Consider the following 27,626-nt stretch of genomic DNA (forward strand, 5'->3'; position numbering starts at 1 on the left):
AACAAACTACTTTAGATGAGCTGAAAGTAGTGAATTTATGTATGAGCTGAGATATAGATTGTATGCATTTTAACAGCTCAGACCTGAAGAGATGTATCTTCATTTTACAGAGAAATAAAGAAGGGAAAAAAATAAAAATCAAGATAAGGAAAAAAACAAAATACAAGTATCTGTACTAACCACCTAACTGCGATTTTTAACTATGGAGGAAGTCCCCCTCTCTGGCATTAGCACATGATAACTCAGTTATCAACTCAGGGCTCCAGATGGGTGCAAGATAGACATATTCTCAGAAAACATCAGTATCAGGCCTAGGAACAGAAAGACTCACATTCCTGAGGTTTTAAACCACAAGATTATTCAGTGCTGAATTTTAGAAGATAGGCAGTGTGAGATACAGACAGCAAATGATAACTTGCGTGATCCGTGTTTAAGCAGAAGCTTCCTATCCCAACAACTGTATTTGAAGCACCACCATACCCCCACAGCTCCCTCCTGTATATTAAGCATTTCTCCCTCCCTCCCTCCCTCCCTCCCAAAACCTTCTTCTCCCCATAAGGCCATTTAACATATCATTTTATTCACAAGTCTCCTGTATTTCATCTGGAAATTTCTAGAGTGCTATAAACACCTTATTGTGCTTTCAAAACCCAGACTCCTTTAGGATTAACTGTAATTCAGCCCGGGACGTGGGAAAAATAAATCTTTAATCCCTGAAGAGTGGGTGATCCAATGGAAGGATGGATAATGAGCCTTCCCCATTGCTATCTTTTCAGTGGGTTTCAGTTTGAGCTCCAGCACTTGGATCCACGCTCAAGAGAGAGCAGTCCCTGCTGGGTGTGAAATAAACAATGACAGATCAAAGCCATTCCCTTACCAGCCTTTTCTCTGTGCTGGGTTTACTACAAACATGACTTTTTATGCTGCTTTAGTTAAATACGTTTGTGGGGATTTGGGGGGGGGGGGGGTTCTTTGGGGGAGAGGGTTGGGGTTGGGTTTTTTTTTGGTAGTTATGGCCCCTGGTAAGTCCCTCTGTGTTTGTGCCAGGTGCAAGACACAACCATGCTGAGAGAACGAGGAGCTCACTCCTTCCCTTCACTGCTATTCAACGTTTATTAATTGCTCAGAGGCTGTCCCCCTAGACTGACCACGGCAAAACTCAGCTTTCCTCTTTAAAAGAAACTCGGTGACTTTGAAAAAAAAATACTTTCAGAGAGCATCATCTGCACTTATTCATCAGGTGGCTGTAGACATTTTCCATCGAGCACGGCAGAGGGGTCTGCGGTTGGAGGCGCTCCGCTCCGCTCGGCTGGCGGCGGTGAGACGCTGCTTCTGGGAGATGAGAGCGCATCTCGCGCTGCGTTACATGGCAGCGCCTGTCATCATCACAGCGATGGTGCTCGATAACGACATGTTTGTAGCGCTGCCTGACAACACAAGTACATCCCAAAACACTGCTCCGTCTAGACCGGGGAATTTTGCAGAAAAGCATCACTTGTGAGCATCCCCGCATACCCCAATCGCCGGCCAAACATCTGCTCTCAAACCAGCGCTGCTGCTTCCAATCGCATCGCCTTCACCTTTCATCGCGTAGCACTCTCATCCTTGCACAGGGGAGACCCAATCCGTGCATTAACCTCTTCCTGCCCCGCAGCAGGGATCGGCCGCGCCCGGGGTCCCACTCCCGCCCCCCGCACGGCGCCCCCGCCCTTCGCCGCGAGGCTCCCGTAAGCACCGACGCGTCCGCGCCCCCCGCCCCCCCCGCACCGCCCGGCCGGTCCCCCGCCTGCTCCGCGGCCGCGCTGGTGCCGCTCGGGGCGGCGGCGGCGAGCGCGGCTCCGGCACCAACTTTGGGAGCGGAGCGAGCAGAGCATCCCCGGCGGGGGCGGCGCGGCCATGCTGGGGCCGGCGGCGCGGATGGCGCTGGGCGCGGGGGAGCTGCCGGGGCGGCTGCTGGCGCTGCTCTGGCCGGTGCTGGTGCTGGCGGCCGCCGCGGCCGCGCTGCTCGTCCTGCGGGGGCTGCGGGACCGAGGGGCCGTGCCGGGACCCCCCCGCCGCCGCAGCGCCGGGGAGGCGCAGGAGGAGGAGGAGGAGGAAGAGGAGGAGGAGGAGGAGGGGGATGGCCCCGCGGGGGCCGGCGGCCGGGCGGCCGGGGCGCTGCCGGCGCGGCAGCCGGAGGAACAAAGGCGCACGGCGCAGGTAAGGTTAGTGCGGGGTCGCGCCTGGCCGGCTCCCCGGGACGGGACGAGCATCCTTCCCTCTTCCCTCCCCGCACCTTCTCAGGGCAGAGAACAGTCCTGCACTCTCTGCGTCCGGCCCCGCCGGGCTGCTGCCATCCCATCTCACCCTGTCTCGTCCCATCCCATCCCGTCCCGCCCTGGACGCACCGTCCCGAACCTCTCGGTGGGATTCAGGGGTGAGGGGCTCAGCATTCCCCGCTGAACCCTGTGGTGCCATCAAGATGACAGTGCAGGGCAGCAGGTTGCCCGAGCACCTGGCTGGGGGTGCTGGCACCGGCCTTTCATCCGCCGTTCTGTCTGACAGCACAGCTCCATTTGAGATTGATTTTCTTTGCAGGGAATTGAGAAAACTCCAGTTAATGTCCATCATGTTAAGAAGGAATATACACGAATAGTATCCATACTACGGTGTTAATACAATGTGCTAATTGTGTGTATTTACTCCAAATCAAAGCTCTCTTGTTGCAGCATGAATACCTGGCTGTGAGCTGATGACCATGGCCACCCTGTTGAATACGTGCTGTGAGTTTGATTTGATGCAGTGTTGAAGTTTCTGTATGACATTGTCATGACTGTTGCTTTGACACACTGTAAGCTGTATGTAGCAGAAAATCTCAGTGTAAATTACAGAAAACAATTTCACTGAGGCACTGCAATATGGAAAGTAAAGGTAACAGAATAACTTACCAAACACAAGTATGTACTTAAAATTAATGCATCGAGCTTTTTTAACATTTTAATCTGTTACTGTTGTCTCCTAGGTCTCATTTCTGAGCAAGACAAACAAAATGTATTTGCAGGATTTTTTCTAAGTGTGCTATAAAATAAGTGGGTTTGTTCCTCAGGAACAGAAATGTGTCAGGCTTTCCATTGTAACGCTAGTTTTCAAGGGTTTATTATTTTGTCATGGAAGCTTTAGCTTTTAGTTGTATTATAGTTATATTTTAAATAACTATTCCATTTTAGGGCATTTTTTTTTCATCAGTCAGAGCAGAATCTTGACCTGGCAGCACAAGTACCCCTGAATTAGTAAAGAACAATTAAATCCAAAAGCAATCTGAATAGAGCTGCCAGTGTCAAGGGGTGAAGAAGGATTTCAGTAACAATTTTATCATACCTTTATAATCATCAATACCAGATAACTTGAATTGCCTGCAGAACAAATGAAAATTTTCCAGAGCCACCAATACTGGAGGCAGTGTGGGACAGGAAGGGGAGACACCCACTTTATTGTTTAATCTGTTACTAATATCTCCTAAGTCTCAGTTGGGAAAAAGACAAGCAAAATGAATTTGCAGGGATTTTTTAAATGTGCTCTATAAAATAAGTGGTTTTGTTCTTCATGAACAGAAATGTGTCAGAGACAGTCCAGGTGCTGTGATGGTGGCAGGGTTATTAGTTCAAGCTGAAGGCATTGATTTGAATAGATACCTTCTAGTCAGAGATGCTGCATCTCACAGGCCTAAGTAACAGAAACCAAAGAGGAGGAGGGATAAACTGAAGGGATAAATTTGTTTACAGTCATGTGCAGTTTCTGCCATTAATCTCATCTTTTCCAGTGCTGAGCAATCCCTACTCTTTAGGGACTGGGTTCTAGCAGTTGCATTTACACAGTAGCATCATCTTCTGTATGAGACCCACTGATTATTGTGGAGAGTATGGAAAACATGGTCCTGAGGAGGTGGAGGATGAGAAGAGGATGATCAAGAAAAATAACTTAAAAGATCCTAAAGATAGATAACCCAGAGAAAATATCTTGCATACTGAAAAGAAAAACGAAGGCTTGTCCTCCCATGACAGTACTGTGCCCTTTCCTTTATTTGTTTGTCTCTTTTGTTTGCTTTTCCCCATGTGCCTTCTCCACTGCTCCTTGTCATTTCCCATCAGATTCTCTCTGCCTTTGGAACATCATATCCTTGGGGCAAAAACTGTATCTCCTTACTTAAGTGTAAAACGCTGCACTGCTTTGGCACTTAGCTGATGGGAGGATGCCAGAACAGCCAAACACCTTTGATATGCTGAAATTTGCATATGAAAATCTCCACCAAAGCAGCAGCAGAGGTGTCATTAATAACAAAGTCTCCCATTCATACACATGGCCAATGTGATAAGATGGGGTGTGCAGGATGGGACCCCCTCTCTGCTGCCTGCTGAGATATGAAAAAAACAAGAAACAAATTGCCTCCAGTGCTCAGGTGTGTTGATACATCCCAGCGGCCAAACATCTGCATTTCCTGGAGTGGTGGATAAGTCAAGATCTTAATTAAAAGAACCTAGGTGGTTAATTATTTTTTCAGTTTGGGAATGCATGTTTGCCAGTGATTCCCAGTTGCTGCCCCAGGGGTAGGCTGTCAGGTTGCCTTCCCATGAAATCTGCTCTTTCTTGGCTGCAGTATGGTGTAGGACTGATCTTCATCCCTTTGTGTGTCCCTGCTCCCCATAGCAAATGTCCAGGAGCCACAGTGCCCTGTTAGACCCAGACTGGGTGGCTTCAACAGCTCTTGTGAAATCAGTCTGTTGAACAAACTTTCATAGAATCATGGAATGGTTTGGGTTGGAAGGGGACCTTGAAGATCATCTGGTTCCAACTCCCTTGCCATGGGTAGGAACACCTTTCACTAGACCAGGTTGCTCAGAGCTCCGTCCAGTCTGTCCTTGAACACCTGCAGGGATGGGGCACCCACCACTTCCCTGGGCAACCTGTTCCAGTGCCTCACCACACTCATGGTAAAGAACAACTTCTAAATATCTAATCTAAAGCTCCTCTCTTCCAATTTGAACTCATTCCCCCTTGTCCTCTTACTACATGCTCTTGTAAATAGTTCTGCCCTATGTTCCCTTGAAGTTCCCTTCAGGTGGAGGAAGGCCTCAGTTGGATCACTGTCGTGGTTTAGGAATGGTAGTGCCCAATTTAGTGTGCCCGCCAAGATTCCCTAAAACCACGTGCTCCTCCCTCCTGCTCCGCTGCTTTTCCCCTCCCATCTGCCGTGGGATGGACTTGAGACTTGGAGGCACAAAAGGTAAAGATCATAAACTGACATAAGATCAATCTACTGGAAACAGCAACCAGATAAGAAAACAAACAGGAACAGGAGTAATACTAATGACAGAGGCTACAAGAAAAGAAATTATTTACACAGAAGCCCCTTGACAATAGACAATACCAGACTGGAAGGAGCCCCTTCTCCCCAAAAGAGAGTCCCTTCCTCTGGCACCCCTGGTCATGACTGTAAGGTGGGATAGAAAGGGCTCCCGAGTCCTGGTCACACCACCTGACAGCTTCTGCAAAAAATTAACCCTGTCCTGTCCAGAACCAGGATAATCACCCTGAAGTTGTCTCTTTTGCAAGCTGAACAACCCCAGTTCTCTGAGACTTTCCTCATAGCAGCGGCTCTCCATCCCTCTGATCGATTTGCTGGCCTCCTCTGGACTCACTCCAACAGGTCCATGTCCTCCCTGTGCTGGGGCCCCAGGGCTGGATGCAGCACTGCAGGTGGGGTCTCAGCAGAGCAGAGGGGCAGAATCCCCTCCCCTGGTGCTTTGGGTGCTGCCCAGGACAAACTTGGCTTTCTGAGCTGTGAGAGCACATGGCTGTGTCATGTCCAGCCTCTCACCCACCACTTTGTTCCAATGGATACATGGCCTCCACACAATCACAAAAACACATTTTGAATGTGATCTCATTATGCATAGAAGAAAAAGTTACATTCTGGCTGTTGTCACACAGCCATACACACAAAAAAAAAAAATCTAGAAATTATACTGAGTGTGTTTAGTCTTTTTCAGAATTGCCTTTTCCTTAATTTTGGGAAATTGCTAATGAGACTTGCTGTAAGCCAGCTGATCTGAATGGCAGTTGTTGAGTTGGGTGGTTTGTGTTTATTCAAAGTTTTTGGGCTGTTCTGCGAATTGATCAGTTGTAAAGGAGAACATTTTTTACAAATGCAGTGACATCATCTTCCTTAAAAAGCTTCTAAAAATATGCACCATCTTATACATTCCAAAAGAAAGCTTTCTGCTTTTCTGAAGTGTCTTTATAAACTGGAGATACTTTTTGCATCTTGCAGGATTGCTTAACAGTACCAGAACTTCATATCCATCCCTTCAGCTCCAGAGTTTCACAAATAGCAAATAGAAGTTTTCTTTTACCCTTTCAGGTTACACAGTATTTTTCATGCCAATGCAACACACTTGCACAATTAATTTTATACAGCTGTCTTGGATGAGCATTGATTTTTGAAGCATTCTGGAAGGTGTTGGAGTTTGGTAATTGCCTCCTTAAAATGGAACCTTTATCCCTTGTTGAGATGGATCTCTAATTAATCAGAATAGAAGATGCCAGGAAACTGATTTCTTCATCTCTCCTCACAACAGTAGTTTTAATCTACTCATGCTGCAGAAACTCTTTCCCCAGATATATTTTTTCCCCCGATGACGAGGGCAGCTGAACTGAGGCAGGTATGTGTCATGTGTGATTGTGTTTTTGGCTGCTGTGTGGCTTCTCATGTGTCCAGGGAAGGCTGGCCAGCTGGAGGACATGTAATGCAGGCAGCATCATCTTAAGGATGTTTCCCTAAATTTTCTTGTGCAGATGCTTTTGGATGTGAATGGCTACATACATATGCAGTCCTGGCTCCCACTCCTTGTTATCAACCTGTGTTTGTGCTCAAGGGGTTCCTATGGGCAACTCCATCCCTGGGAATATGTGCAGATGAGTGGGTTTTCTGTGCTGATGGCCCAGATCCTTTTCCACAAGGTTCTTGGAATATCCATTTGATGGGAGAACTGCCCCTTTCTTTTCTACATTAGGTGCCTTAAGGGAAAGGGAAAATTTCACATATTCCTAGTGTGTAGTTCTATTTAGTTCTGTCTGTTCGTTGCATGTGTTTCCCATATAATTTTCCTTTCCAACAGACTCTTTTTTCCTACTGGGAACATGTTTGTCTGTGATTTTAAATGATTTTGCCAGGGAAAACTTTGTGTTACTATATATCAATAACAGCTATTAACAATAAAATTATTAGTACTTACGGTATTGATCAAAACCCAGGATTCTGCTCTCTTTTCCCTCCCCTTTGCAGACATGTCTTTGTAGCGTTGTGAGCAGCCATGTCCCAAAGAAGATCCTTTATGTCCTTCTGCCATGCATGGAGAGCCACTCAGTTTCCTTTGCTAACAAACCCAATGTTTTTTTTGGCTTTCCATTTTTACCTGAGCAGAAATTGCCATTTTGTTATCCTTTCTCTAGCTGTTAGAATGAGTGATTTTCTTTGAAGCTGCTACTTTCCTGTTTCTCTGATGGCCTCTGCCTAAACCCCATCCTTTCTCCTCTGACAAATGCAGGCTTGTCTTTTCCCATTCACCTGGTTCCCATTGGTTTAGGGAATTGGTCTCCCAGAGCAAAGTCCATTATCAGGACGAGACCATGTGGCAAAGCCAGGCTGGCCAGGATGTCTGCTTCCATTTATGAGTCAGAGTTAATGAAAGCCAGCCCTGCTTTGTTTCCCAACACGTTTGTCTTGCCGATGGCTCGCTGTCCGTGGATGGAGAAATGCAAGCCGTGTCTGGCTGCAGCAGCAGCAGCAGCAGCACTTAGGTTTGCTCTCCCTGTGGTCCAGCCCCTGCTTCTGTGCACTGGAGACAAGAACCCACCTGCAGAGAGCCAGCAGTGAACTGCAAGTGGTGCTGTGAGCAATCTGACTCAGAGCATGGAGTGTAGGGAGCAAGGATCAGATCTTCCAGAGGATGCTGAGAGGGATGAAGCCTTCCTGCTCACTTTTCAGCTTGTTGAAGATCTACTGGGAAAGCTGAAAAGTGCAGTCATACTTTGTTCAGTTGTAACAGAGCATGTTTAAGGGAGATTATTTATTTCCCTGCTTAGAAAGTCCTTTTTGTTCTTTTCTCCCACTCCCTCCCTTAACATTTTAATTTAATGCGTGTTGGTGTTACTTTTGTCATACCAATATTGCCTTTTGGCCTACATCCATGACATTTTTCATGTGTTGTAACAAAGTGAAAAAAAAACTCCAGTTTTTTTCACTGGAATTGAGCACTATGAAACAATTTAATTGAAGTACTTCTTAAATCTGGAAATGGTTTTGTGTTCACAGACCCCCTGCCAGAATGGGGTAGCTTTGCTTCCTTTCATTTCCAGTGTCCAACCCACTTAATTTGAGTTTTCTGAAAGTGGTAGCTGAGAACAATTTTCTGAATCTTTATTCATGTTCTTAAATGAATTTCCTGATTTCCAATCAGGAAGCATATAATAGCTCCCTTTGGGTTTCATAGGCTGAGTTTATTTTGTCCTAGTATCCCTCTACTGGGCAAACTTTTCCATGCCTTCCTCAGGAGGGCAATTTTAAGCACCTTTCCCAAGAGGGACAAAGGGTAGTTAGTGAACCTGAAGGTGATATTCACACAATTTTTAATTACTCCTCTAACCAGTTGGTGGCACTGAGATGTGAAAGCAGGCAGCCTGATCTGATAGACACAAAGGTGTTGGGTTTTATAAAAATGACTAGTCTAGCAAAACTATTAAAATGCATAAAGGTTAAGTTTCTAGATGTACAGCTTTATGACTTTGAATACAAGGCTTATATACTAAACTCAGCATTATTTAGTACTTGGAGTTGTATCACTTTGCCTCCTTCCTTTGTGACTTTATGTAGAACTATATTAAAAGAATGAAATAAATTAAACACTAGCTCAAGAGAATCAGAAATTGCTAGGTTCAGAACTATCATCAGAAATATAACCTTAAGTTACATAGAAAAAGGAAAAAAATGCAGGGGGTGGGGGGGGAAATCCTGTTCCACTGGGTCACGAACCAAATGGCCATGAACTAAAAATAATCTTTCTATTGTTCCATAGAATGTGAGTAGAAATTAATATGCTAAGTCTGATTCCACTAAAATTCCTGATTCTTTTTCTCTGCATATATTTAATGTATTTGGAATTGCACTTATGACTTAATATAGTCATTTAATGTGGTGGATTTAGATGTGTTTTCCCCATACAAAACGACATTTTTCATTAAGGAAAAAATTCTCCTGACAATATTAATTTCTCTTTAATGATTGCATTAGGTTAAATGAAATAAAATAATGAAAATTCCTTTTTCCTTTTCATAGTGGCCAAATGGCACGATAAAGAGGCATGACTAATCCCCTACCCTAAGGGCTTCAAAAGGAAAGAAAGGGGTTCCTCAGCCACACAGCCAGCTTACTGCCTGAAAAAGGGTTGGATAAGGGCAGGATTTAATACAAAAGGTCAGGCTGACATAATACATTTCCACTGAAAGGAAATAGAACTCAGTAAAAATTCTTGGTGATGAAAGAAAGGGAGTTGCTGGCATTACTGAAGGATGGCAGAGAAGCAAGAGATATTTCAGGTTAGAAAAAAGCATCACCACAGTGGTGGGACATTTGCTGAGCATCAGTCAGTGGTCAGGTTTGGCATTTTTTTGCACTCAGCTGCTTGTTAGGAGGGATGCAACAAGGTTGAGGAGTCCCAGGTGGGCACTTAGGGCTGAATAGCCACTCAGTCATCATGAAGATCCCTGGGACATAGTAAATGACTGTCAACAGTATATATTTAACCTCTTAGTCAGTGATGGAGAGACAGGGGGACGTTTGTCTAGCAGGTGAAATAGCATTTCAGTAGCAAAAGTTGTGCTTGTCTGGTAAAAGTACGCAGCAGTCAGGTTGGCAAAGCACTAAAACCAAGTGCTGCAATTTTCCAGCTCCTTGCTTGTTGTCATTTATAGAGAGAAGGTCCAGGAACGTGATCCTGCCCCAGCTGAGACAAGTCTGTCAGAGCCAATATCGTTTGCATCTTCCCTGATCTGTTATTGCACTCAGCATTTTCCTTCTGGATTCTGCCTGCCTGTGTGAGGGCCCTGTACAGCCTCAGGCTGTGCTCGCTCACACGGCCTGGGGAGGAAGGCACTTTCATGTCCTTAATCCTGACATTTCCTTGTCTCTGCCTGCAGTCCCTCGTGCTTGCAGAAGCATCTTGATATAAAGAGAGTCTAACAGGAGGTGGGCTGTCTCTTATCCTCTCATCTCTGTGTTTCTGAAAGACGGCAGTAAAGCATCCTCCTCCTTGCCTCCTAAGCTGGTGTTGCTATTTCTGTGCCCATGGTGGCAGTCTTGCTCAAAGTGCCTTCACTTGGGAGGTCCATTTGCAAAGCTTTTAGAAAACAGTGAAGATTTCATTATGGGAAAAACAGGAAAATCACCAGGGTTTGATGACACCAGGAAGGAATATTTCACTTACATGTTGTTTGACTTCCCTCAGTCATCTTTTCTTGCATTCATCCGATAAAATTCAGTTTTCCTGAAGTGCTGTTGTATGATTGAAAGTCATTCCCCCAGGATTCTATATTGCATAGGAATTGTTGTCTTCTGAGACAAGATCCATCTGTATTTTCACATATTTAATTGGACAGAAATATATGCTGAGAAAGAAAGAATAATATAAACTCAAGATTTTCCATATCTACATGGTTCAAATTTTCACCAAAATGCCCCTGGTTTTGTATTTTATATCCCACATTTTATGTGAGAAGCTGCTTCCCTCCCTGCTGCAGGTAGAGTGGAATTTTTCCCTTGAGCAGAGCAGGAGATGGAAAATTATTTGCTTTGTGGTGGGATTTATGGAGTGCCTCTAGTAAATGAACCTGAGAGGCTTAGAAGAGAGTGCCCATGGGAAAAAACAAGACAGCCTTGCTAGCTACTGACAAATGTTGCTGGGTTTTAACAGAGAAGTAATTATTTTACTAATGTTCAGAATAACATAATTGTAAACAATTCTATTGTTTGCGTTTGACAGCCGAGGGAGACGGAGGAGATTTTGGCTTAAGCTTGTAATGTGAAGCTGGTGGAATTACTGATATAACAGGCAGGGTTTTGCCTCCTGCTGCTGTGATGTTTTACTGGAAGACCCTGAATCAGTATTGTTTGTGTGCAAATTCCACCATTTTGGGGCTTCCTTTCCTAATCATTGTGGAACTTGGGATGAACACCAGCCTGCTGGGTCTGTGTCCACCATGGGTTTGTAGCTGGTCTGGAATTCCAAGCAAACACCTCCAGGGATGAAGCATTTGCCAGCATACAGGTGCCTGTCATGCACTTCAAACCAGACCTTTCTGAGACTTGTGAAAAATGGCTCTAAAATCCTCAAAATATCAAAGAGATGACTATTAAGAGTCTGAAGGATTCAGACAGTGACAGTGGTCACAGGGGTTCTTGGATGAGGGAAGAGACGGGAATGTTGACTTCACGTTCAGAAGGCTTGATTTATTATTTTATGATATATCTGTATTACATTATAACTATACTAAAAAGAATAGAAAGAAAGGTTTCCTCAGAAGGCTAGCTAAGCTAAGAAGAGAAAACAATGAATAACAAAGATCTGTGGCCTGGACAGAGAGTCCAAGCTATCTGGTCTGTGGTTGGCCATTAATTGTAAACATTCAAGATGGCCCAATCAAAAATCCACTTGATGCATTCCACAGCAGCAGATAACCATTGTTTACATTTTGTGTCTGAGGCCTCAGCTTCTCAGAAGGGAAAAAATCCTAAAGAAAACGATTTTCACAAAAGATATCTGCGACACAGCCCCACTGGGTCTGCTGGGGAGAGACATGGGCAGTCACCCACAGGATTTTATCTGCTGCTAACTAGTCATGGCCCCATCTCAGGGACAGAGATGACCTGTGAGAGTGGGGAGAGGGAGGAGGCAGGAGGAAGCATCAGCTGCCTTCCCTTCCCCAAGGGGACTGGGCCCCTGAATTCAACAGGATTTGGATCCAGGCAGGGCTGCCCTCATGTGCCAGGGACCCCCTTGTCCCCAGCAGAGGAGGCAGAGGATGGATCAGGGATTTGGGTGACTGCCTGAGTCAGGCTCCCTTCTGGGAGATGTGGGTTTGGCTGGGCAGCCCAACAGGTCTGATGGTGAAGGAAGCCTGGGCAGGGCTGAGCAGCAGGTGCATTGCACAGGGAGAGCAACCTGCATAAGTCAGAGAAGTGCCTTACATCCAGCAAGGAGCTGCTCTGTGTGCCAGAGGCACCTGTGGAGGGAGCTTCAGCCTTGTCTTGGATGCTGCTGGCTCTGCATAGTGTGCAGTGGCCCTTGCTGTCTCAGCTGCAGATTTACAGCCTTCCATCCCTGTAGCTGTGGCTGGCAATTCCCAGGGAATTCTGAGACAGCTGAGACATTAGTTAGACTATAATTTGAAAAGTCCTTAAACATTTCTTGTTTACTTTACTGGATCTAGGTAGGATAAAATCTATTCTTTTAGTTGGTCAGATAGACTTGAGAGGGAACATAAGGCCCACCCCAACTGGTAAACAAGAATTAAAAATAAGAATATTAAAATAAGCCCTCTCATGTCTATGCTGTTTCTTTAAGACAGGCTTACCCTATTTGAAAAACAACTTTGATCCTAGACAAATCTTATGATAAACCACAAATATGTCTGCTTTGGAATAAGTCTTTGTGGAGTTTCTGGATTTACATTCATAAAGGCTTAGCATACACTAATTAATTTGGAATAAATTACTCCAGTTGGAACAAGGCCACAAATTCTAGCCCAGATTTGTACAGGGGGTTACTTAGCTGTATCTTTCAGACTATTAAATGTATTATAGAAAGGTATTGAAATAAATATATTTTTATATTTATTTACACATACACACACATGTATATGTACTATAATGCATTTTGTTATTATCCTCTTCCTAGGTTCCAGTGAATGGCCATCTTATCACATCAGTCAACATCAGAGAGAAAAAGCTCCTCAAGGTACCAGCAAGAGTTTTAGAGTTTACATACTGTCTTTTAAGAGACAGTTGTTTTAAGAATGTTCCTTTTTTGAGATAGTTTGTTCTTCCTTGGTTTGCTGCAGATGATGCAGGAATATATGACCATGTAATTTTCTGGCACAACCACACTGTAAAGTTTGTCACTGTCACCACAAGGGGGATGGTCTCATCATCCAAGCCCAGAAGTGGGTGCTGGAATCTCCGGTATTTCCATTCCAGCTCTGACAGGGACATTTCCTTGGGTCTGTATAAGGGTTTTACCTTGGGCATTGAGCACTTGTACTGGTAGGGAAGAAGAGGCTAATGCTTTAAAGAGCCTCCAAGGCTTTACAGCAAGTTCCAAGTTGCCCAGAGAAGCTGCCTGCCCTGTCCCTGACGGTGTTCTAGGCCAGGCTGGATGGGGCTCTGAGCAGCCTGGGCTAGTGGAAGGTGGCAGGGGGGTTGGAACTGGATGGACTTTAAGGTCACTTCCAAACCATTCTGTGATTTTGTGACTCTAAGTGAGGAGCAGCTCCTGAGCCTGGGCAGGGAACTGTATTTTCTGGCAGGGGTTTCAAACCTTGGACAAATCAAGAGCCACTGTTTAAACTAGAACATTTAAAATTTATGGTTTAGGGTTAGTGCTACCATTTCATCAAGCTGTATGCAAATGGCCTCAGTTACTCCTGTGCCCTTTCAGATTAGTGCAAACTGCAGATACCTTCATTAAAAATAGGCTGTTCCATGGTTTGAAGTGTGGGGGGGGAAGGTGGGGCTGGGGTTTTTTTGTTAAGCATTGGCAGGGTCCTAACTCTTGATTACTGCATTCCTGATTTTAAAGGGGGTAAATACTTTAGACTTTCCTCCTTCAGAGGAAGAACATTAGAATTTAGGAAGAATTAATGCAAATCTTACTACAGAGCAGGTACCTGAAAAATGTGAACTTTCTAATCTAGCAGATAAATTAAGATTTGTAGGTCCAAAGCAATAGCATTTATTGGTTTGGAATTTACAATAAAATCTGCTCAGGAAGACTTTTGCACATACTGAAAAGACTCCAGCAACCCTCTACTCTCTCTGAGTATCATGGGTTGTATCCATTTCACAACTATTGCCCTGACTCTTTTTTTCTTCTGGATGAAACATAACAAATACTTGTTTTATCTTGCTGCTCTATATCTCCTCCATACTGCAGCCTAAGAAGAAGAGGAAAACCCAGTGCTCAGAAAAGGAAGTGCCAAAAGATCTGCTTTCTGTGGAAAAAGACAAACTGCAAGAGGAAGAAGGTAACAAAAGATCTGATTCTTCTGTTATCTGATGCATATTACCAAATAATAACATGGGATGAAATATGTCAAAAGGGAGGCTTTCTCCACTATTCTAGAGTTCTGTGTTAGTGGGGAAAGCTGCCAGTTTGAGAGTTATTTTATCACCTGCTCCTTCCTATGTGTAGCTACGTGGACAGGTGCTGTTGTGATCTGGTTTAATTACAGAGGTGTAAAGGGAACTTTTTAAACTCTCCTTGAATAAAATGGATCAAACCCTGGAAGATTTGAATATACCCAAAAAATGTGATTCAAACCAAACAAACTTAGATGTTGATATAAAAAAACTTGATATATTTCATTTAATAGTAAAAGAGGCAAAAAGAAAGAAAGAGAAAAGAAAGAAAGAAAAATAGAAAATGAGGTGTCTGAGGGAACAGGGAGAGTGACAAAGATTAGAAACGTATCACCCCTCCATGGGTTCCAAGGATGCCTCGTTGTTTCCCTCCATCTGTTCTTCTTGGTGGTCCCCTGCCTTAAAGCTTGGAATCCCATAGATTAATATACATTTGGGCAGGTGGGAATGGCCATGTCCCTCCCCTGAGGGGGGCAGGTTTGACACTGTCCCTTGCAGTACTGTGGATCTCTTGCATTACATGCAGTGCTCTGGTGCAGGGTCTGAGGGCTCTTTGGGAGGGGCCTTTGATGGGCCATGACACCCTCTCTGCTGTCCCTCACATAGATGTCCCTTGAATGTGGCTGTCCTGGGTGAAGGGGCCCCACAGCTGAGCTGGTGTGCCCAGCAGAGGATGAGCACTCACTGGCCAGAGGCTGTGCCACACACCCAGACCCTTTCCTCCTCTCCCCTTTGCTGCAGGGTCTGTGTGAGCTTGGCAGCTGATAAACCTGGGACTGTGGCCTCCACCTCAAAGCATGTGCTGGGCTGGGCCAGGGGTGCTCTTCCAGATGCTCTGAACAATAGTGTCACTTTCCTTATCTCAACTTGTCCTATGGGTTTAACTCACAGTTTGGGGTTTCAGTCAGGAGGCCCATCCAGGGAGGGCTTTGGGGGTGCAGTTTCATTATGCACTTTTCTTATAAAGGGCAAAAGTCCTTCATAAACATTTTTAAGGCATAAACCACAACATTTCGGTCTCAGACATGGGCCAGAGAATGAAATGTTTCCTGCCCCACTCTCCAAGTCCTGACTGTGTACACAGGGAGGGCAAATCTGCAGGTGAGGAGGGATCTCTGAAGTGGTCAGAGGCCCAGTGGTCAGGGGGTCCTTCCCCTAATCCTGTGGCCTCTGCCATGCTGATGCACAGATGGAGCAGCACACTATTGTGCCCATGACTGAGGCTGGTAAAGGTGCTGGGGCAATTCACAGCCAGCTTGTAGCACGCCTGTGAGCAGAGCCAAGACCTTTGTTTCAAGCAGATCTGCAGAGAAATCTGGCAGAGGCCAGCAAGGCTCAGGCAGCTAGAATTCACTGGAAAATACATTACATCCCATGAGCCCCTCTCTGCCTCCCCCCACCAAGGGCTGCACTGAAAACAACAAATTCTAAGCTTTTCTGGGCTTAAAAGATTACACTGTGATTAGTGTGGTGGTGAGAGCGAGAGAAGCCCTCACTGCTGTTGGACCAGAGTCCTTCGTGGGGCCTGTGAGGCTGCTGGGGGAGGAGGGGACACAGCAGAGGCTTCCTGCAAATGGAACTGTAATTTTTTGAATGGATGAGCCAGCTGAACTGTTTCATGTGTTTTTCAAGAATGCTTCATGTGCTCTTCAGGGATGCTTCAGAGAAAGGAAGTGTTTTGGTCAGCTCCAGGGCTGTGTTTTTTTCTTCGTTAACCATTTTTGCCAGCACCTCCTCTGACTTCTTGGGCCATGGAGGGCATGGATGGAGACAGGATGTGGCCCCACAGGTGGGAATGAATGTGCATGTAAACCAGATTAGTGGGAGAGAGTGTCCACATTGTAGGACAGGTCTTAGGGATATGGAGCCCAGTAAATAGAAGCCTTATTTAATGGTTAAGATTTACATTAACTTCTCCCCACTGTGAGACATATAAGGTGTCACATGCTCTGCTGTGACACCTCCCCCAAGGGAATGGGTGTCACATCAGGCTGACACACGGGACAGAAGAATATGTGCAGTTACATGGGTCAGGACACAACAGACAGGTCTGTGATGGGGATTTCTTATGTAACACATCTCTGCAGAGGGAGCAAAGGCTGCACACAGGAGACATGCTGCACAAGATCTGATGCCTCTTTTACAGCCAGCATCAGAAACTTTCAGATGGCTATTTACCTTGGTGCTGAGCAGTAAAGGCAATGAAGAAAGTTGTTTGATAGCTTAAAAATGAACTTTGCTCTCTGTTGCAGGAGTTTGGCAGACCAAGATCAGCAGCCGTGAAAAGAGACACTTAAGGAAGGAAAGGCTGAAACAAAAAGGTAAATGTACAGGCTCAATTTACGCACCTGATCTGGCTGGGCTGCTTACCCCTCCCCACAGCCCAGTGTCTGTTTGCTCTCTTCATCACTTGGCAGCAAAATCCAGGCACTTACTGAGGCTATTTACTTAAGAAAAAACAGCTTTGGGAGCTTTTACTTGGAGCTTGCCTTTTACTCCATGCTCTCATTAAAACACACAGCAGAGCACACAGCATTACCCACAGGACTTGGAAAGCAGATGTCGCTTAGATGGTAGATCTGCGGAAGGCTTGGTGTCATGTGGGCTTGTTGTTTTTGCATGGCTTGACAGAAGTTTTCTGATATGGAAAATTGGATGGAATTCGGATATTGGATGTTTAAAAACACAAATAATTTTCTCAGTTCCAAACAGGTTCTTTAGTCCAGGATTGCCCAGACTAAAGAACTGTAAAAAGAATATACTCTTATCCTAATGAGATAAAATGACACAACACTTGGTGCTCACTCCACCTTTTTTTTCTGGGGATTTCAGGGTGTCTGCTGTGCACTTATGCCTATACACGTCTGCTAATCATGTTATATGTAATAACCACTATATGAAAGCAGATCATGGAATTAAGACATTTGGAAGTATTTTCATTATCTGTGATAAAATGATCAAAATAACTTTAGGTTTATAATATTAGAGTAATTTAGAAGCTAAGATAGGAGTTTGGATATTGGAGGGACGTAAGTGGATTAGGAGAAGTAGCTGGATATATGTCTGAGAGTGCACTGTTTGCAGTAAGGCTCTTAAAGTGCTCTCAGGTGCTCTATTAAAATTGAAGGGTAAGGGAACAGGAAATTTCAATAGAAAAATATGCAGACACCTTGGGACCACTTTATCTATCATTTGGGTTATATACAGTTAAATATCAAGAGTTTAGATTTTTAACTCTGGGTTTATCAAGGGTCTTTGGAGGCTGGAGGTGCTGAGGTCTCCACTTTTTCTCCAGCAAAGTGAGTGGGTCCACATTTCATCTTCATGTAAGTTGACCTCTTGACATCAATGGTGCCAGCTCCATCTGCAGAACCCCATAGGGATTAACCCTAAGGTCGTTCAGGTGTTAAGGGCTTTGCTGACCCAGGAAAGGGAGCTCAGTTCACCAAGTCTCATTTGAAGCACCAGAAGTCTTTGGTGCAGTCCTGCAGCCTGGGCTGTGCAGTATGCTGACCCCCTGATCATGCTGGCATGGGCATTTCCAGGGTAGTGAGATCTGATCCAGGAAGAAGCGCTAACCCTGCCGAGTGCTGGCTGCTGTTCCCTGGCAGGGGAGAAACAGCAGCATCACCATTAAGGGATGTGAAGGTGGAGTTGGTGTCAGCAGTTGGTGGTCTCCTCCTCACCAGAGCTCCAGAAAATGGAGCTATTCTGAAGGCTGGAGTCATGAAACTCTTGAGGAGTCCTTTGGAACAAAAATGTTGGAGATAACTGTCATTTTTTAAAATATTCATATGCCTGCACTGATTTCTGTAGCAGCCTTGAATGACCAACATCCAAGAAGTTTCCTTTCTTTTTTCTTGGAGGTCCAGCTGTTCTCTTTTTCTCCCTTCACTGCTCTGGGCCCCCAGCAGGACTCTGGAGGCTTTGAGCCTCCCCTCCAGGGAGGGATGCCCAAGGCCACTGTGGTGCTGTCCTTCTCACATTGGCCTTCCTTTTCTCCACTTCAGTGTCCCGTCCCAGGAGCTGTGTTTCACTGCCACCATGTCTGTAAATAATTTCAGTTGGAGAGAGTCTGATGGGTTTAGATCAGGCTTTGTTCTGTTTTCTCTCTTGAACAAACTCTTCCTTGTAACTAAGAATAACAATGATCTGTGGTAATGTTTGTTCCCGAGAAGACCCCAGCAGAGCATCTCTGGGTAGCTCAGTGGCTGAGCCAGCCTTTGACTGGGATGAGAAGAGAGCAGTGTGGCCGCTCACAGAGGACACTGGTGGTGGTGGAAAAGGTGCTTTCTTTGCCAAGGCAGAGTGTGGGACTGTGCTGAAGGGCTCAGGAGCTCTACGGGAAGAATTGGCAACCTCCAGATTAGAAGATGATGTTTTCTCCAATGTAGGTGAGTGTTGACATTCCAGTATTGCTGAGGTGAAGCTTCGCAAATTGCTGTGTCCTTGCTGAAGCCCCACTGACATTCATCCTGCACACACAGTGTTGTCCACCCTCCTAGGACCCTTTATTTCCCAGCAATGTGAAAAGAGGGGTCCTTATGGCAGGAATCCCTTGTGTTGCAGACTACCTGCTGGGTGCAAGTTGTTTTCTACCCACAGGTACTATTTGTGTCTTTTACAACCAAAGCCTTGCCTTCTGAGGATGCTCACACATGGTCAGAGTTAGGCTGCAGGGTATATCCATGTATTTCAAAAAAGGAAAAGGCAGGATATTCCTAAACTGAAAGCATTTGATTTTGACTACATTCTCAGTGATTATTGAGCATGGTGGTTGAACTGAATGGTATATAAGGCCACATGATGACTCACCTTCAGCAGCAGTAATCCAGTACTCTGATGAGTCAGAAAATGCTCTTAGGTTGCCCTCATGTGAGTTGCCTTCTCTGCTAGAGTCCTTTTCTTGCCAAGTACAGGGTTGGTGGGGGAGGACATTAGCACCATTTTTACTCTAATGCTTTCAAAAGGCCAAATTCCAATACATGATGAGAACTTTGCCAGCAGTGGAGAAAGGGGGCAGCAGTTCAGATGAGTGAGGAATTTTAGTCCAGAGAAGTGCCATGCTGGTGTGACATGCATGTTGAAAGTCTGAGAAGGTGAATGTGGTGATGGGGCTGGACTCTCCCTGTCCATAAAGGTGATTTCTTCTTGCTGGAGGCTTGTCCAGCAACAGCAGTGGGTGTAGGCTTGGAATGAAGAGAACATGGAAGGGCTGTAATGAGCTTGGGAGCAAAAGGTAGGAACTATGAACATGACATGAGATTTTGTTTTCATTTTAAATTCAGGAACATGGGATATTGCAGATGTAAAATCCTGCCCTGTGACCTTTGGGACATTGTCAGATCTCTCCAGGGATTTAGGTGAGTGGCCTCTTGTACTTCTGTCTGAATTCCTCTATCACTTTCTTAGCTGCTTGGCTGAAAAGAGCTCTCATTGATCATACATGAGTCGTCTCCCCTGGAGCCACGTCTCATTAGTCACTCTCCCTTGCATAGCTTCTTGCATCTGCAATCCAGCAGATGTTTTAGGGAGCAACATTAGAACCTTTACTGAGTGCTTTCCAAAACTCATGTACTCATCTTGGTACAAATTTTAAAAAATACTGCCTCCCCTGCAGATTCTTTCTGTTAGGTTGACTCACACAGAAGGTTTCTGTTGTGCTCTGATAACCAACAAATTCAGAGAATTCCAGAGCGAGGGAGGGAGTGAATGTGCACTTGGAAAGGCTGTGTTAGAGGCTGCCTAGCCAGCACCTTCTCATCCAGCACAGTGAGGGGTTTCTTGCCTGAGCCTCTCCATGCATGGCCTTGAGAAGGATGGAGCATCTCCTCATTTTGCATTGAGTTAAGCCTCATTTTTGGCTTTCACTTTGCATCTCTGCACCTGTCAGTCTTCACTGATTGACTGCACACACCCCTGATTCATACATTCCCTGCCTAGCAGAAACTCACTTTGATTGAAAGTTTAGCTGGATGATGAATGCAAAGTCTGGTCCTGAATCTATTAGAGATGCTAAAGACAAGCACAGATATATATAGATATCTGTGCACAAAACAGTGTGTGTGATGTTAGCCAGAATGATGATATCAGCTTCTAAAGCCAGATAAGGCAATTAATATAACATATGCCATATTTAACCATCTGTTTTCCAATACTTTGTCAGTGGATTCTAGCAGTTCCTAATGTATAAGTACTCAACAAGGAGAAATATTTTTTAACATCTGCATTTATGCACCAAAAAAACAAACTGATACACAACTGCATAAACCTCAGAGTTTATTAAGTGAAAGGAAGAAAGGAAAAAAAAACCCAATTTATGAAAGATGTGAAGAATACCCTGGTCTATTTTGTACAGGCCTTAGAAAGGGCTAAGGGGAGTCATTCAGGGAGGCATGTGAATCTTACTGGTTGCTTTAGTTACTGAAAGTAATCATCAAAGCAACTTTTTCCTCCAGCAGCTCTCTCACCTGTGCTCTTTCATGGAGCAATTAATTTGGTAATTATGGATTTCTGTTAGCTTGAGCAGAAGCCTTCTCACTGAAGGTGGTGGGAGTTGGAGCTGGATACTCTGGATGCAGCTTTTGTTCTGCAGGAACTACAGCTCCCTCCTTAGGTCCCCAACAGAGATGTGCCAGAAGTTTACTTTTCTGAATGCTGTTAGCGTAGCCACTCCTGAGTGAGTTGCTTTTAGTAACTTATACATGTAGTGTCCTCGTCCAGCCTTTGTTAATAAATCCACAGTGATGAGATTAATGTGTGGCTTAAATTACATAACATCCAGGCATCGTGACATAGCGAGCAGACAGAGATATGATTAATTGGTTTTAATAATGTGAATATACCTATGTGATTATCTTTTAGGTTTGGGATTTGGGCTTTTTTTGGTTTAATTTTTTAATGAAGATGCTTTCCTGTGTGCAGATAACGTGAAGAGTAAATCATCTGAGGACAGTCCTTCCAGATGCTGTTGGCATGGCAGCTCGACTTTCCTCCCAGCAGATGATGCTTGGCAGGGGCAGGGTACGTCTTTTTTGCCCTTCTTCTGTAGACAGACAAGTGCACCAATGCAGGAACTCTCTTCAGTCCATTCCCTAAGCCTCAGACATCAGGGTCCACTTCCCACGTGGCTCATTTGCTGCTCAGGGAGAAATCCCATGTGGGTTGGTTTTGAGCAGGTGCCCAGAGCCGCTGTGAGTCAGTCAGGGCAGCGGTTGTCCAGGTGGAACCTTTAAGGCAAGAAAGTGCATTTCATTTATGTTTTCCCTCTGAAGAAAAACAAATAATGTGGTAGGTAGTGTGTGTTTTGGTATGTACATACTGGTGCAAAGTGTAACTAGAGCTGCTGGGCAGCAGCAGCAGCAGCTGTAGGGGGCTGTCTGCAGGCTCTGCAGCAGTGCCCTGCTATCAGCTGTGGGCAGATAAGCACAGGAACAGGGCAAGCACAGGGTGATCCCTCCCCACACCCTGCAGAGGGTGGGTCAGGGACTTCCTGAGCCAGAGGCAGCAGGATGGGCTCTGTGTTTCAAAAAGCCCCATGTGTTAGCAGTCAACTCGGATTACTGAATTTGTGAAACGAGTTCAAAGCTGTGTTTGGGTTTCATAACTGAAGCATTGTATTTCCCTCCCTCCCTCCTATGGTTGTGTGGGAAGGTGGAGCTGAGTGGCCTTTTCCAGGCAGCTGCAGCCTGGGCTCAGTTTGGTGGCTGGGGGAGAGCCATGGGAGGACAGGGTGCTTTTCAAGCTCCATGTACCTTTGCCAAAACCTTAAATTTCCTTGGAAATGCCCTGAACCCAGATGCAGAATACAACTCCAGTGCATTGTGGTAGTCAGGATTTCAGTCTTTTTATGACTGGTAATGGGTTTTTTTAGTTTTAAAAGAAAGACAAGCATGGGTTCTGAGTGGCTGGAATAATTTGGCATGAACAGTGTGGGTATTAGATGACCTTTTCACTTGACCTTTTGGTCAGGATCGAGTGAAGTATTTATACATATATATATACCCCTGTTGTTGGGAAGCCTTTCCCTGCTCTTGCAGGAATGATGGCTGATGAGCTGAGCAAACCTCTTTGTGCTCTAGCTGCTCTGATTGCTTAACTGCAGGAGAACCCAGAGGGGTGGAATGCATTAAGGAGAAAAGATTGTGGTTGTCTTCCTTCTCTGCCCAGCGGTAACTGAAGCTCTGCAGCAGATGCACCATTTTGGCCGTGATTTTATAAATAACACAGTTTGCTTTAAAAAGAATAAAAACAAAACCTCCAGCCCTGAGCCTTCCCTTCCCTTGGTGCTGTGTTTCTTCACCCCTGCGTTGCTGCAAAGGGTGCCTGGCCCTTTCCAACTTCGGAGCCCTGTTGCGCCCACGCGGGATGGAGGGAGGCAGTGTGGGCAGCTCTTCAGCAGTGTTCTCGTGCTACATGTCAGGCTACACACTCTGGGCTTGATCTGCACTTGCACAGCCAAGCAGAGCTCTGCTTTTGGAGTTCCATATCTGTTGAGAGTAGAATGATAGGAGCAAATTCAGGAGCTTGCTTCTGCAAACATCAGAGTAGAAGTGTTTAGAGGATTCAGTCTGTCTTACAGCTTGCTTTTCTGTTCTGGTATTTTTTTTCCTTTGACTCATCAGCCTTGCTCTCGATGCAGGGGAGGGGTGCGTCAGAAACATGTATTCCCTGAATTTAGATGAGGTAATGGTTGGCATGAAGGTTGGCGCTGCAAGCAAAATGAGCTCTTAGACAGTTAAACACGGCCTGTTGGCTCTTGCAGGCTTGGGAACTAAAAAAAAAAAAAAGCCATTCATAGCCTAAATATGACCTGGTGTCATTTCATCAAATCCAGGGCAGTACATGTAATGAGTCTCTTTGTTCTGTGCTGGGCTGGTACAGCCAAAGGAGATGCATGCTGGACTCCTGCCTCTAGCCTGGCTGGTGGAGCTGCCTTGGCCTGCTCCCTGCTCTACATCAGGTTATCTTTTTGTGAAGTACCAGCAATAATAACACCCTCACTTACAAAAGGCTTGAGATTTAAGTGTTGGCACAACTGAAAGCATATATACACAGAGGGAGAGAGGGAGTTAGTGGTAAAGGGAGCTAGGCAGTCACTTTTGGAATATTTAAAAGACTCTCAATCAGGCTGATTTCCAAACAACACACTCCTGTGTTGACATTCATTAATGATACATGCTTGCTGGTGGTTAATTCTCAATTATTGTCATATCTGGAGTCCTGTGTCCATTTCTGGGCTCCCCAGTACAAGACAGGGATATGCTGGAGAAGGTCCAGCCATGCCTGTGTATGAGCACCTCATGGGGTCATGGCCTGGAGAGTGGGGAACAGGCAAATGGGTAACAGGTGAATTTCCACTTATCCATAAGTGAAAACTTTTTGTTATGGGGAAAGTGGTCAGGCAACAGAACAGTTTGCCCAGAGAGGTTGCAGACTTTCCACCTTTCAAACTATTCAAAACTTTGCTGCATTCCTGAGAAACCTGCTGTAGTTGAGCCCTCTGAGAGACATGAGGTGGGACTAGACAATTTCCAGAGGCCACTTCCGACCTCATTGATTCTGAAATTCTCATTCTGTCATCAGTCATTGTCTCTGCATATTCAAACAATTAGTCCTTAGCAATCTAAGTCTTTGTTAGCTGGGGGCATTCAGTGTCTTGGAGTTGAAGCCACATGGTCAGCACTGATGGCTGCTGTCCCACCAGTCCCACCAGCAGGGTGAGGTGGCCAGGACTCTGCCATGAGAGCCCCAAAGTGGAAAGCTTTGCTTGTCATCTTTTTCCCCTACTCATCATTAGTGTTTGCATACTTTTCATTCCTGTCACAAAGAGAAAGAAAGGGGGCTGAACCTCTTCTGGTCCTGACATAATTCACTTCATTTTTGAGCCCAGGAAGTGCTCTGCTTTCACCAGGTGCCTTTCTTGTTCCTGTTCTGCAGAGTTGTTCTCTGCCTGGGAAGCTTTACTTGCATGTGCTTCCTAATACTCCCTTTGTGTACCTATGGCACACATCTGCCACTGCCCCTGTGGTGACATTTATGTGCTTGAGCCTTGCTGTCCCACAGAATGCATTGCAAGCTGTGGCTGGTTCTGCTGTTATAAAACATGTAACCCACACAGTGTGGCCAGCTGGGCTGTTTTAGAGCACTTGTGTCTGGTTCCAAGGCAAGGGAATACTAATTTTATCCCACGCATCTGCTTCCAAGTGCAGCAGACCTGTGCTTTGGCAACAGCGCAGTGCAATCTCAGAAAATCCACATTCTGCTTTGCAAATGCAACAGCTCATGACCACGAGAGTCACTTTTTATCTGTGTCTTGGCATCCTCCCAATGAATCTCTTGATTGCCAAAGCAAATTTTCCCCATAACCTTAAGAAAAGTTCGATGTCTCCTGATCCTATGTCTCCTGAGTCCCAACCTTTCTTCTGTTCCAGAGTTACAATCAATTGTAACTAATTGTTACAATCAATTGTTTTATGGGAATCAGTAGCTTTTTTCCACTAAAAGAAGTCTTCAGTCTGGGGTTTATTTGATATTTTGCCTCTACTGAATTATGCTGAAGGAAGGCGCCAAATAAGGGATTCTTCCACCCAGCTATTGACCTGTAACACAGAAATTCAAGCTTTAGACTGGAAATTATCTACCCATTTTAACTGAATGTATTACACTTAGTCTACAAGTGATGTCTTGGCAAGGATTTGGGTTAGGACTGTGTTCCTAACACAGTAAACTGCCCTTTGCAAAGGGATGGGTTTTTTACAGCAGCCACAGAAAAGCTCAGTGCCATGGACAATATGCAGCCTACTGAGGGGTTTGCCCTGCCAGATGAGCCTCCCTTAAGTTTCTGCTGCCCATATTTTGTGACAGCGTGCAAGAGAGGTGCTGGTAGATTAGAATCCGAATGTACAACTCCAGATTAGAAAATTTTGAATCCCCGTCTTGGTGACACAGACTGTTTTGCTGCAGTACTTTCCAGTTTCATTTTCCAGGCCAGATAATTAGGTTCAGCCTGTACAGTACTGCACTCCACCCTGTCTATCAGCAGGCACAGAGAAGTTGCTGACTGTCCCCTTTGAGCAGATCCTGCTGCTTGGGGCCCTATTTTCCTGCTCCCCAACACCCCCCAGGGCGCAGCCATCCGCTCCCTGTCCTCTCCTTGTTACACAGGGGAGAGACTGGAGACCAAGGGCATTCAGGCAGTTGGTGCTGGGATGGACTTTCTGCCTGCAGAGGTGCTGGCAGCCTCCCTGGTTTCTGAAGACGTCTTCAGTGTTGTGCCTTTCAGGATCTAAATGTGTTTTCATTGCATGGGGTGCGTGGAAACCACCTTGGCCTTGAAATGCACTCTGCAAATTTGCTGCCAACAGAAAAGTACAGCTTTGTCTGGGTGGAGTTTGCTGGAGGACTAGGGTGGGTTGCAAGCAAGAACTGAAATGGAAAATGACATTTAACATCATTGCTTTTGTAAAAATGAACAGCAGGAATTGCCAAGACGTTGGCCTGTGTTGGTGCTGAGAGAGATATCACCTCTGTCAGGGCTAAACCCACATGGGGAGCAGGAGGACATGCAGGGCACATTTCTTTTAGTGTTTATGCTCACAGGCATTAATGATCAGTTTTAGCCTGTTGGAGAATTGATGACCCAAGGAGAATCAGATTTAAAAATACTAGAGAGTATTCAAAGTTTAAGGACACTGTGGGAGATGTCACTGAAGGGAAATATGCTACACAACAGAAGAGATTTTAAGTCAGAGCTTTGGGATAAGTACATTTAATCAGAGCTTTGGGATAAGTACATTTAATCCGATTTCCCCATCAAATCCAGCAAATTGCAGAGAATCTTATATTGCCCTTAATTTTAGTCTGAGTTGATTTTAAACACCCCTGGGACACAGTACTTTGGGACAAGTAATTCTGAGATGAGGCAGTCACTGCTGTCTGGCAAAGTTTCATGCCCACATGTGACAAGGGTGAAGCATTAATGTAAGCCCATTGCAGGCAATTTGCCATCAAAACTATTTTCATGTTTAGAAGCATATACATAAATGCACTTTTTGAGATATCAGAAGTTAAAAAGGTGAAAACAACAGTTGTGGCTTTCCATGTGTTAAGTTATGGTCTGTTTTGCTTGCACACCCACAAGAACATCCATGAGCAGAGCTGCTGTCTTGCAGCTCAGGAGGGCTGAATTCTGTTTTGGACTGGAATTTGATGAGGGAATGCATTCAAAATTAGTTGTTCCTTTCCCCTTTGAAGAAGGAAAGAGATATTGTCTATATAGATGCCATGGATTTTAAACTGAGAAGCTTGAATAATGTTTATAATCATGTTTATAACATTTGGCAGCAAACTGGTTAGAGCAACTTTTTGGAAACAGTTTTCTTTTATCATTCCCAGCATGCTTTTGGTTTTGGCCCTGCTTCAAGTAGAAGTCTTTCCATCCCGCTTGGGAATTTTTTTTTAAGAGAAGTAATCAGCTAAGAGTTATTATTATATGTTTTCAAACTTATATTGTGTTTTTAAAGTCATTCTTCCTGTTAGGATAAGACTTAAGATTGTTACATTCAAATTGTTAAAAAATAATCAAGTAGTCCTTTCAACATCTTATGCTGATTTATCTGCTTTTTTGCACCTCATTCAGTTTGAGTGAAGGAATTAAACTGGTCTGTTTTGCCTTCTTGACTGAGGATAGTTTGCCAGTGCTTTGTGGAGAGGCAGCTGAGGGCTTGCAGCCAGATCTTCAAAGGTACCAGATGCTGAAAGATAGAGAAACCTAAACTATTTTGAAAAGTTTTTTGCCCGGTTCCCATGAAATTATCAGAATTGACGCAGGGGAGGTGTTCTCTATTTCATGCCTGTTTAGAGTTGTATATTAAGGAGGTTTGGAAATCAGTGCTGGAATGGTGCTTTTCTGGCTTACATTCAAGAAAAGAAAATAGAAAAGGAAGATGAAGTTGAGAATGTAGTTGGTTCTATTTTTTGTAAGAAAGAAAACAACAAAGAGAGCAATAATGAACGCACAAATCCTTTGTTAATGTTACTCTTCCATATGAATAATTGCCCAGAGGATGGTGTGTTGCAGTGAATGGAAGAGCCTGCTGTGTCTGCCAGTGTTTCTGGATATGCCTCAATCCTTCTTCATAAAATTAAAAGGAAATATTTGACAAGCCACTCTATTAGT

At 44.8% G+C, this 27,626-nt stretch overlaps 1 protein-coding gene across 1 annotated transcript in view; it reads left to right on the forward strand.

Moving 5' to 3' along the window:
* Window positions 1–1,896: 1,896 nt before the first annotated feature.
* Window positions 1,897–27,626, forward strand: part of LOC131555459 (protein LYRIC-like) — a 31,060-nt gene continuing 5,330 nt past the window's right edge. Inside the window, exons 1-7 of the mRNA XM_058801498.1 lie at window positions 1,897–2,199; window positions 12,987–13,046; window positions 14,241–14,331; window positions 16,699–16,767; window positions 18,625–18,840; window positions 19,735–19,809; window positions 21,371–21,469. Of these exons, the coding sequence (XP_058657481.1) occupies window positions 1,897–2,199; window positions 12,987–13,046; window positions 14,241–14,331; window positions 16,699–16,767; window positions 18,625–18,840; window positions 19,735–19,809; window positions 21,371–21,469 (913 nt within the window). The remainder of the gene's footprint in view (window positions 2,200–12,986; window positions 13,047–14,240; window positions 14,332–16,698; window positions 16,768–18,624; window positions 18,841–19,734; window positions 19,810–21,370; window positions 21,470–27,626) is intronic.

The sequence above is a fragment of the Ammospiza caudacuta genome, chromosome 3 (assembly GCF_027887145.1).
Source record: "Ammospiza caudacuta isolate bAmmCau1 chromosome 3, bAmmCau1.pri, whole genome shotgun sequence".
In the NCBI taxonomy this organism is placed as follows: Eukaryota; Metazoa; Chordata; class Aves; order Passeriformes; family Passerellidae; genus Ammospiza; species Ammospiza caudacuta.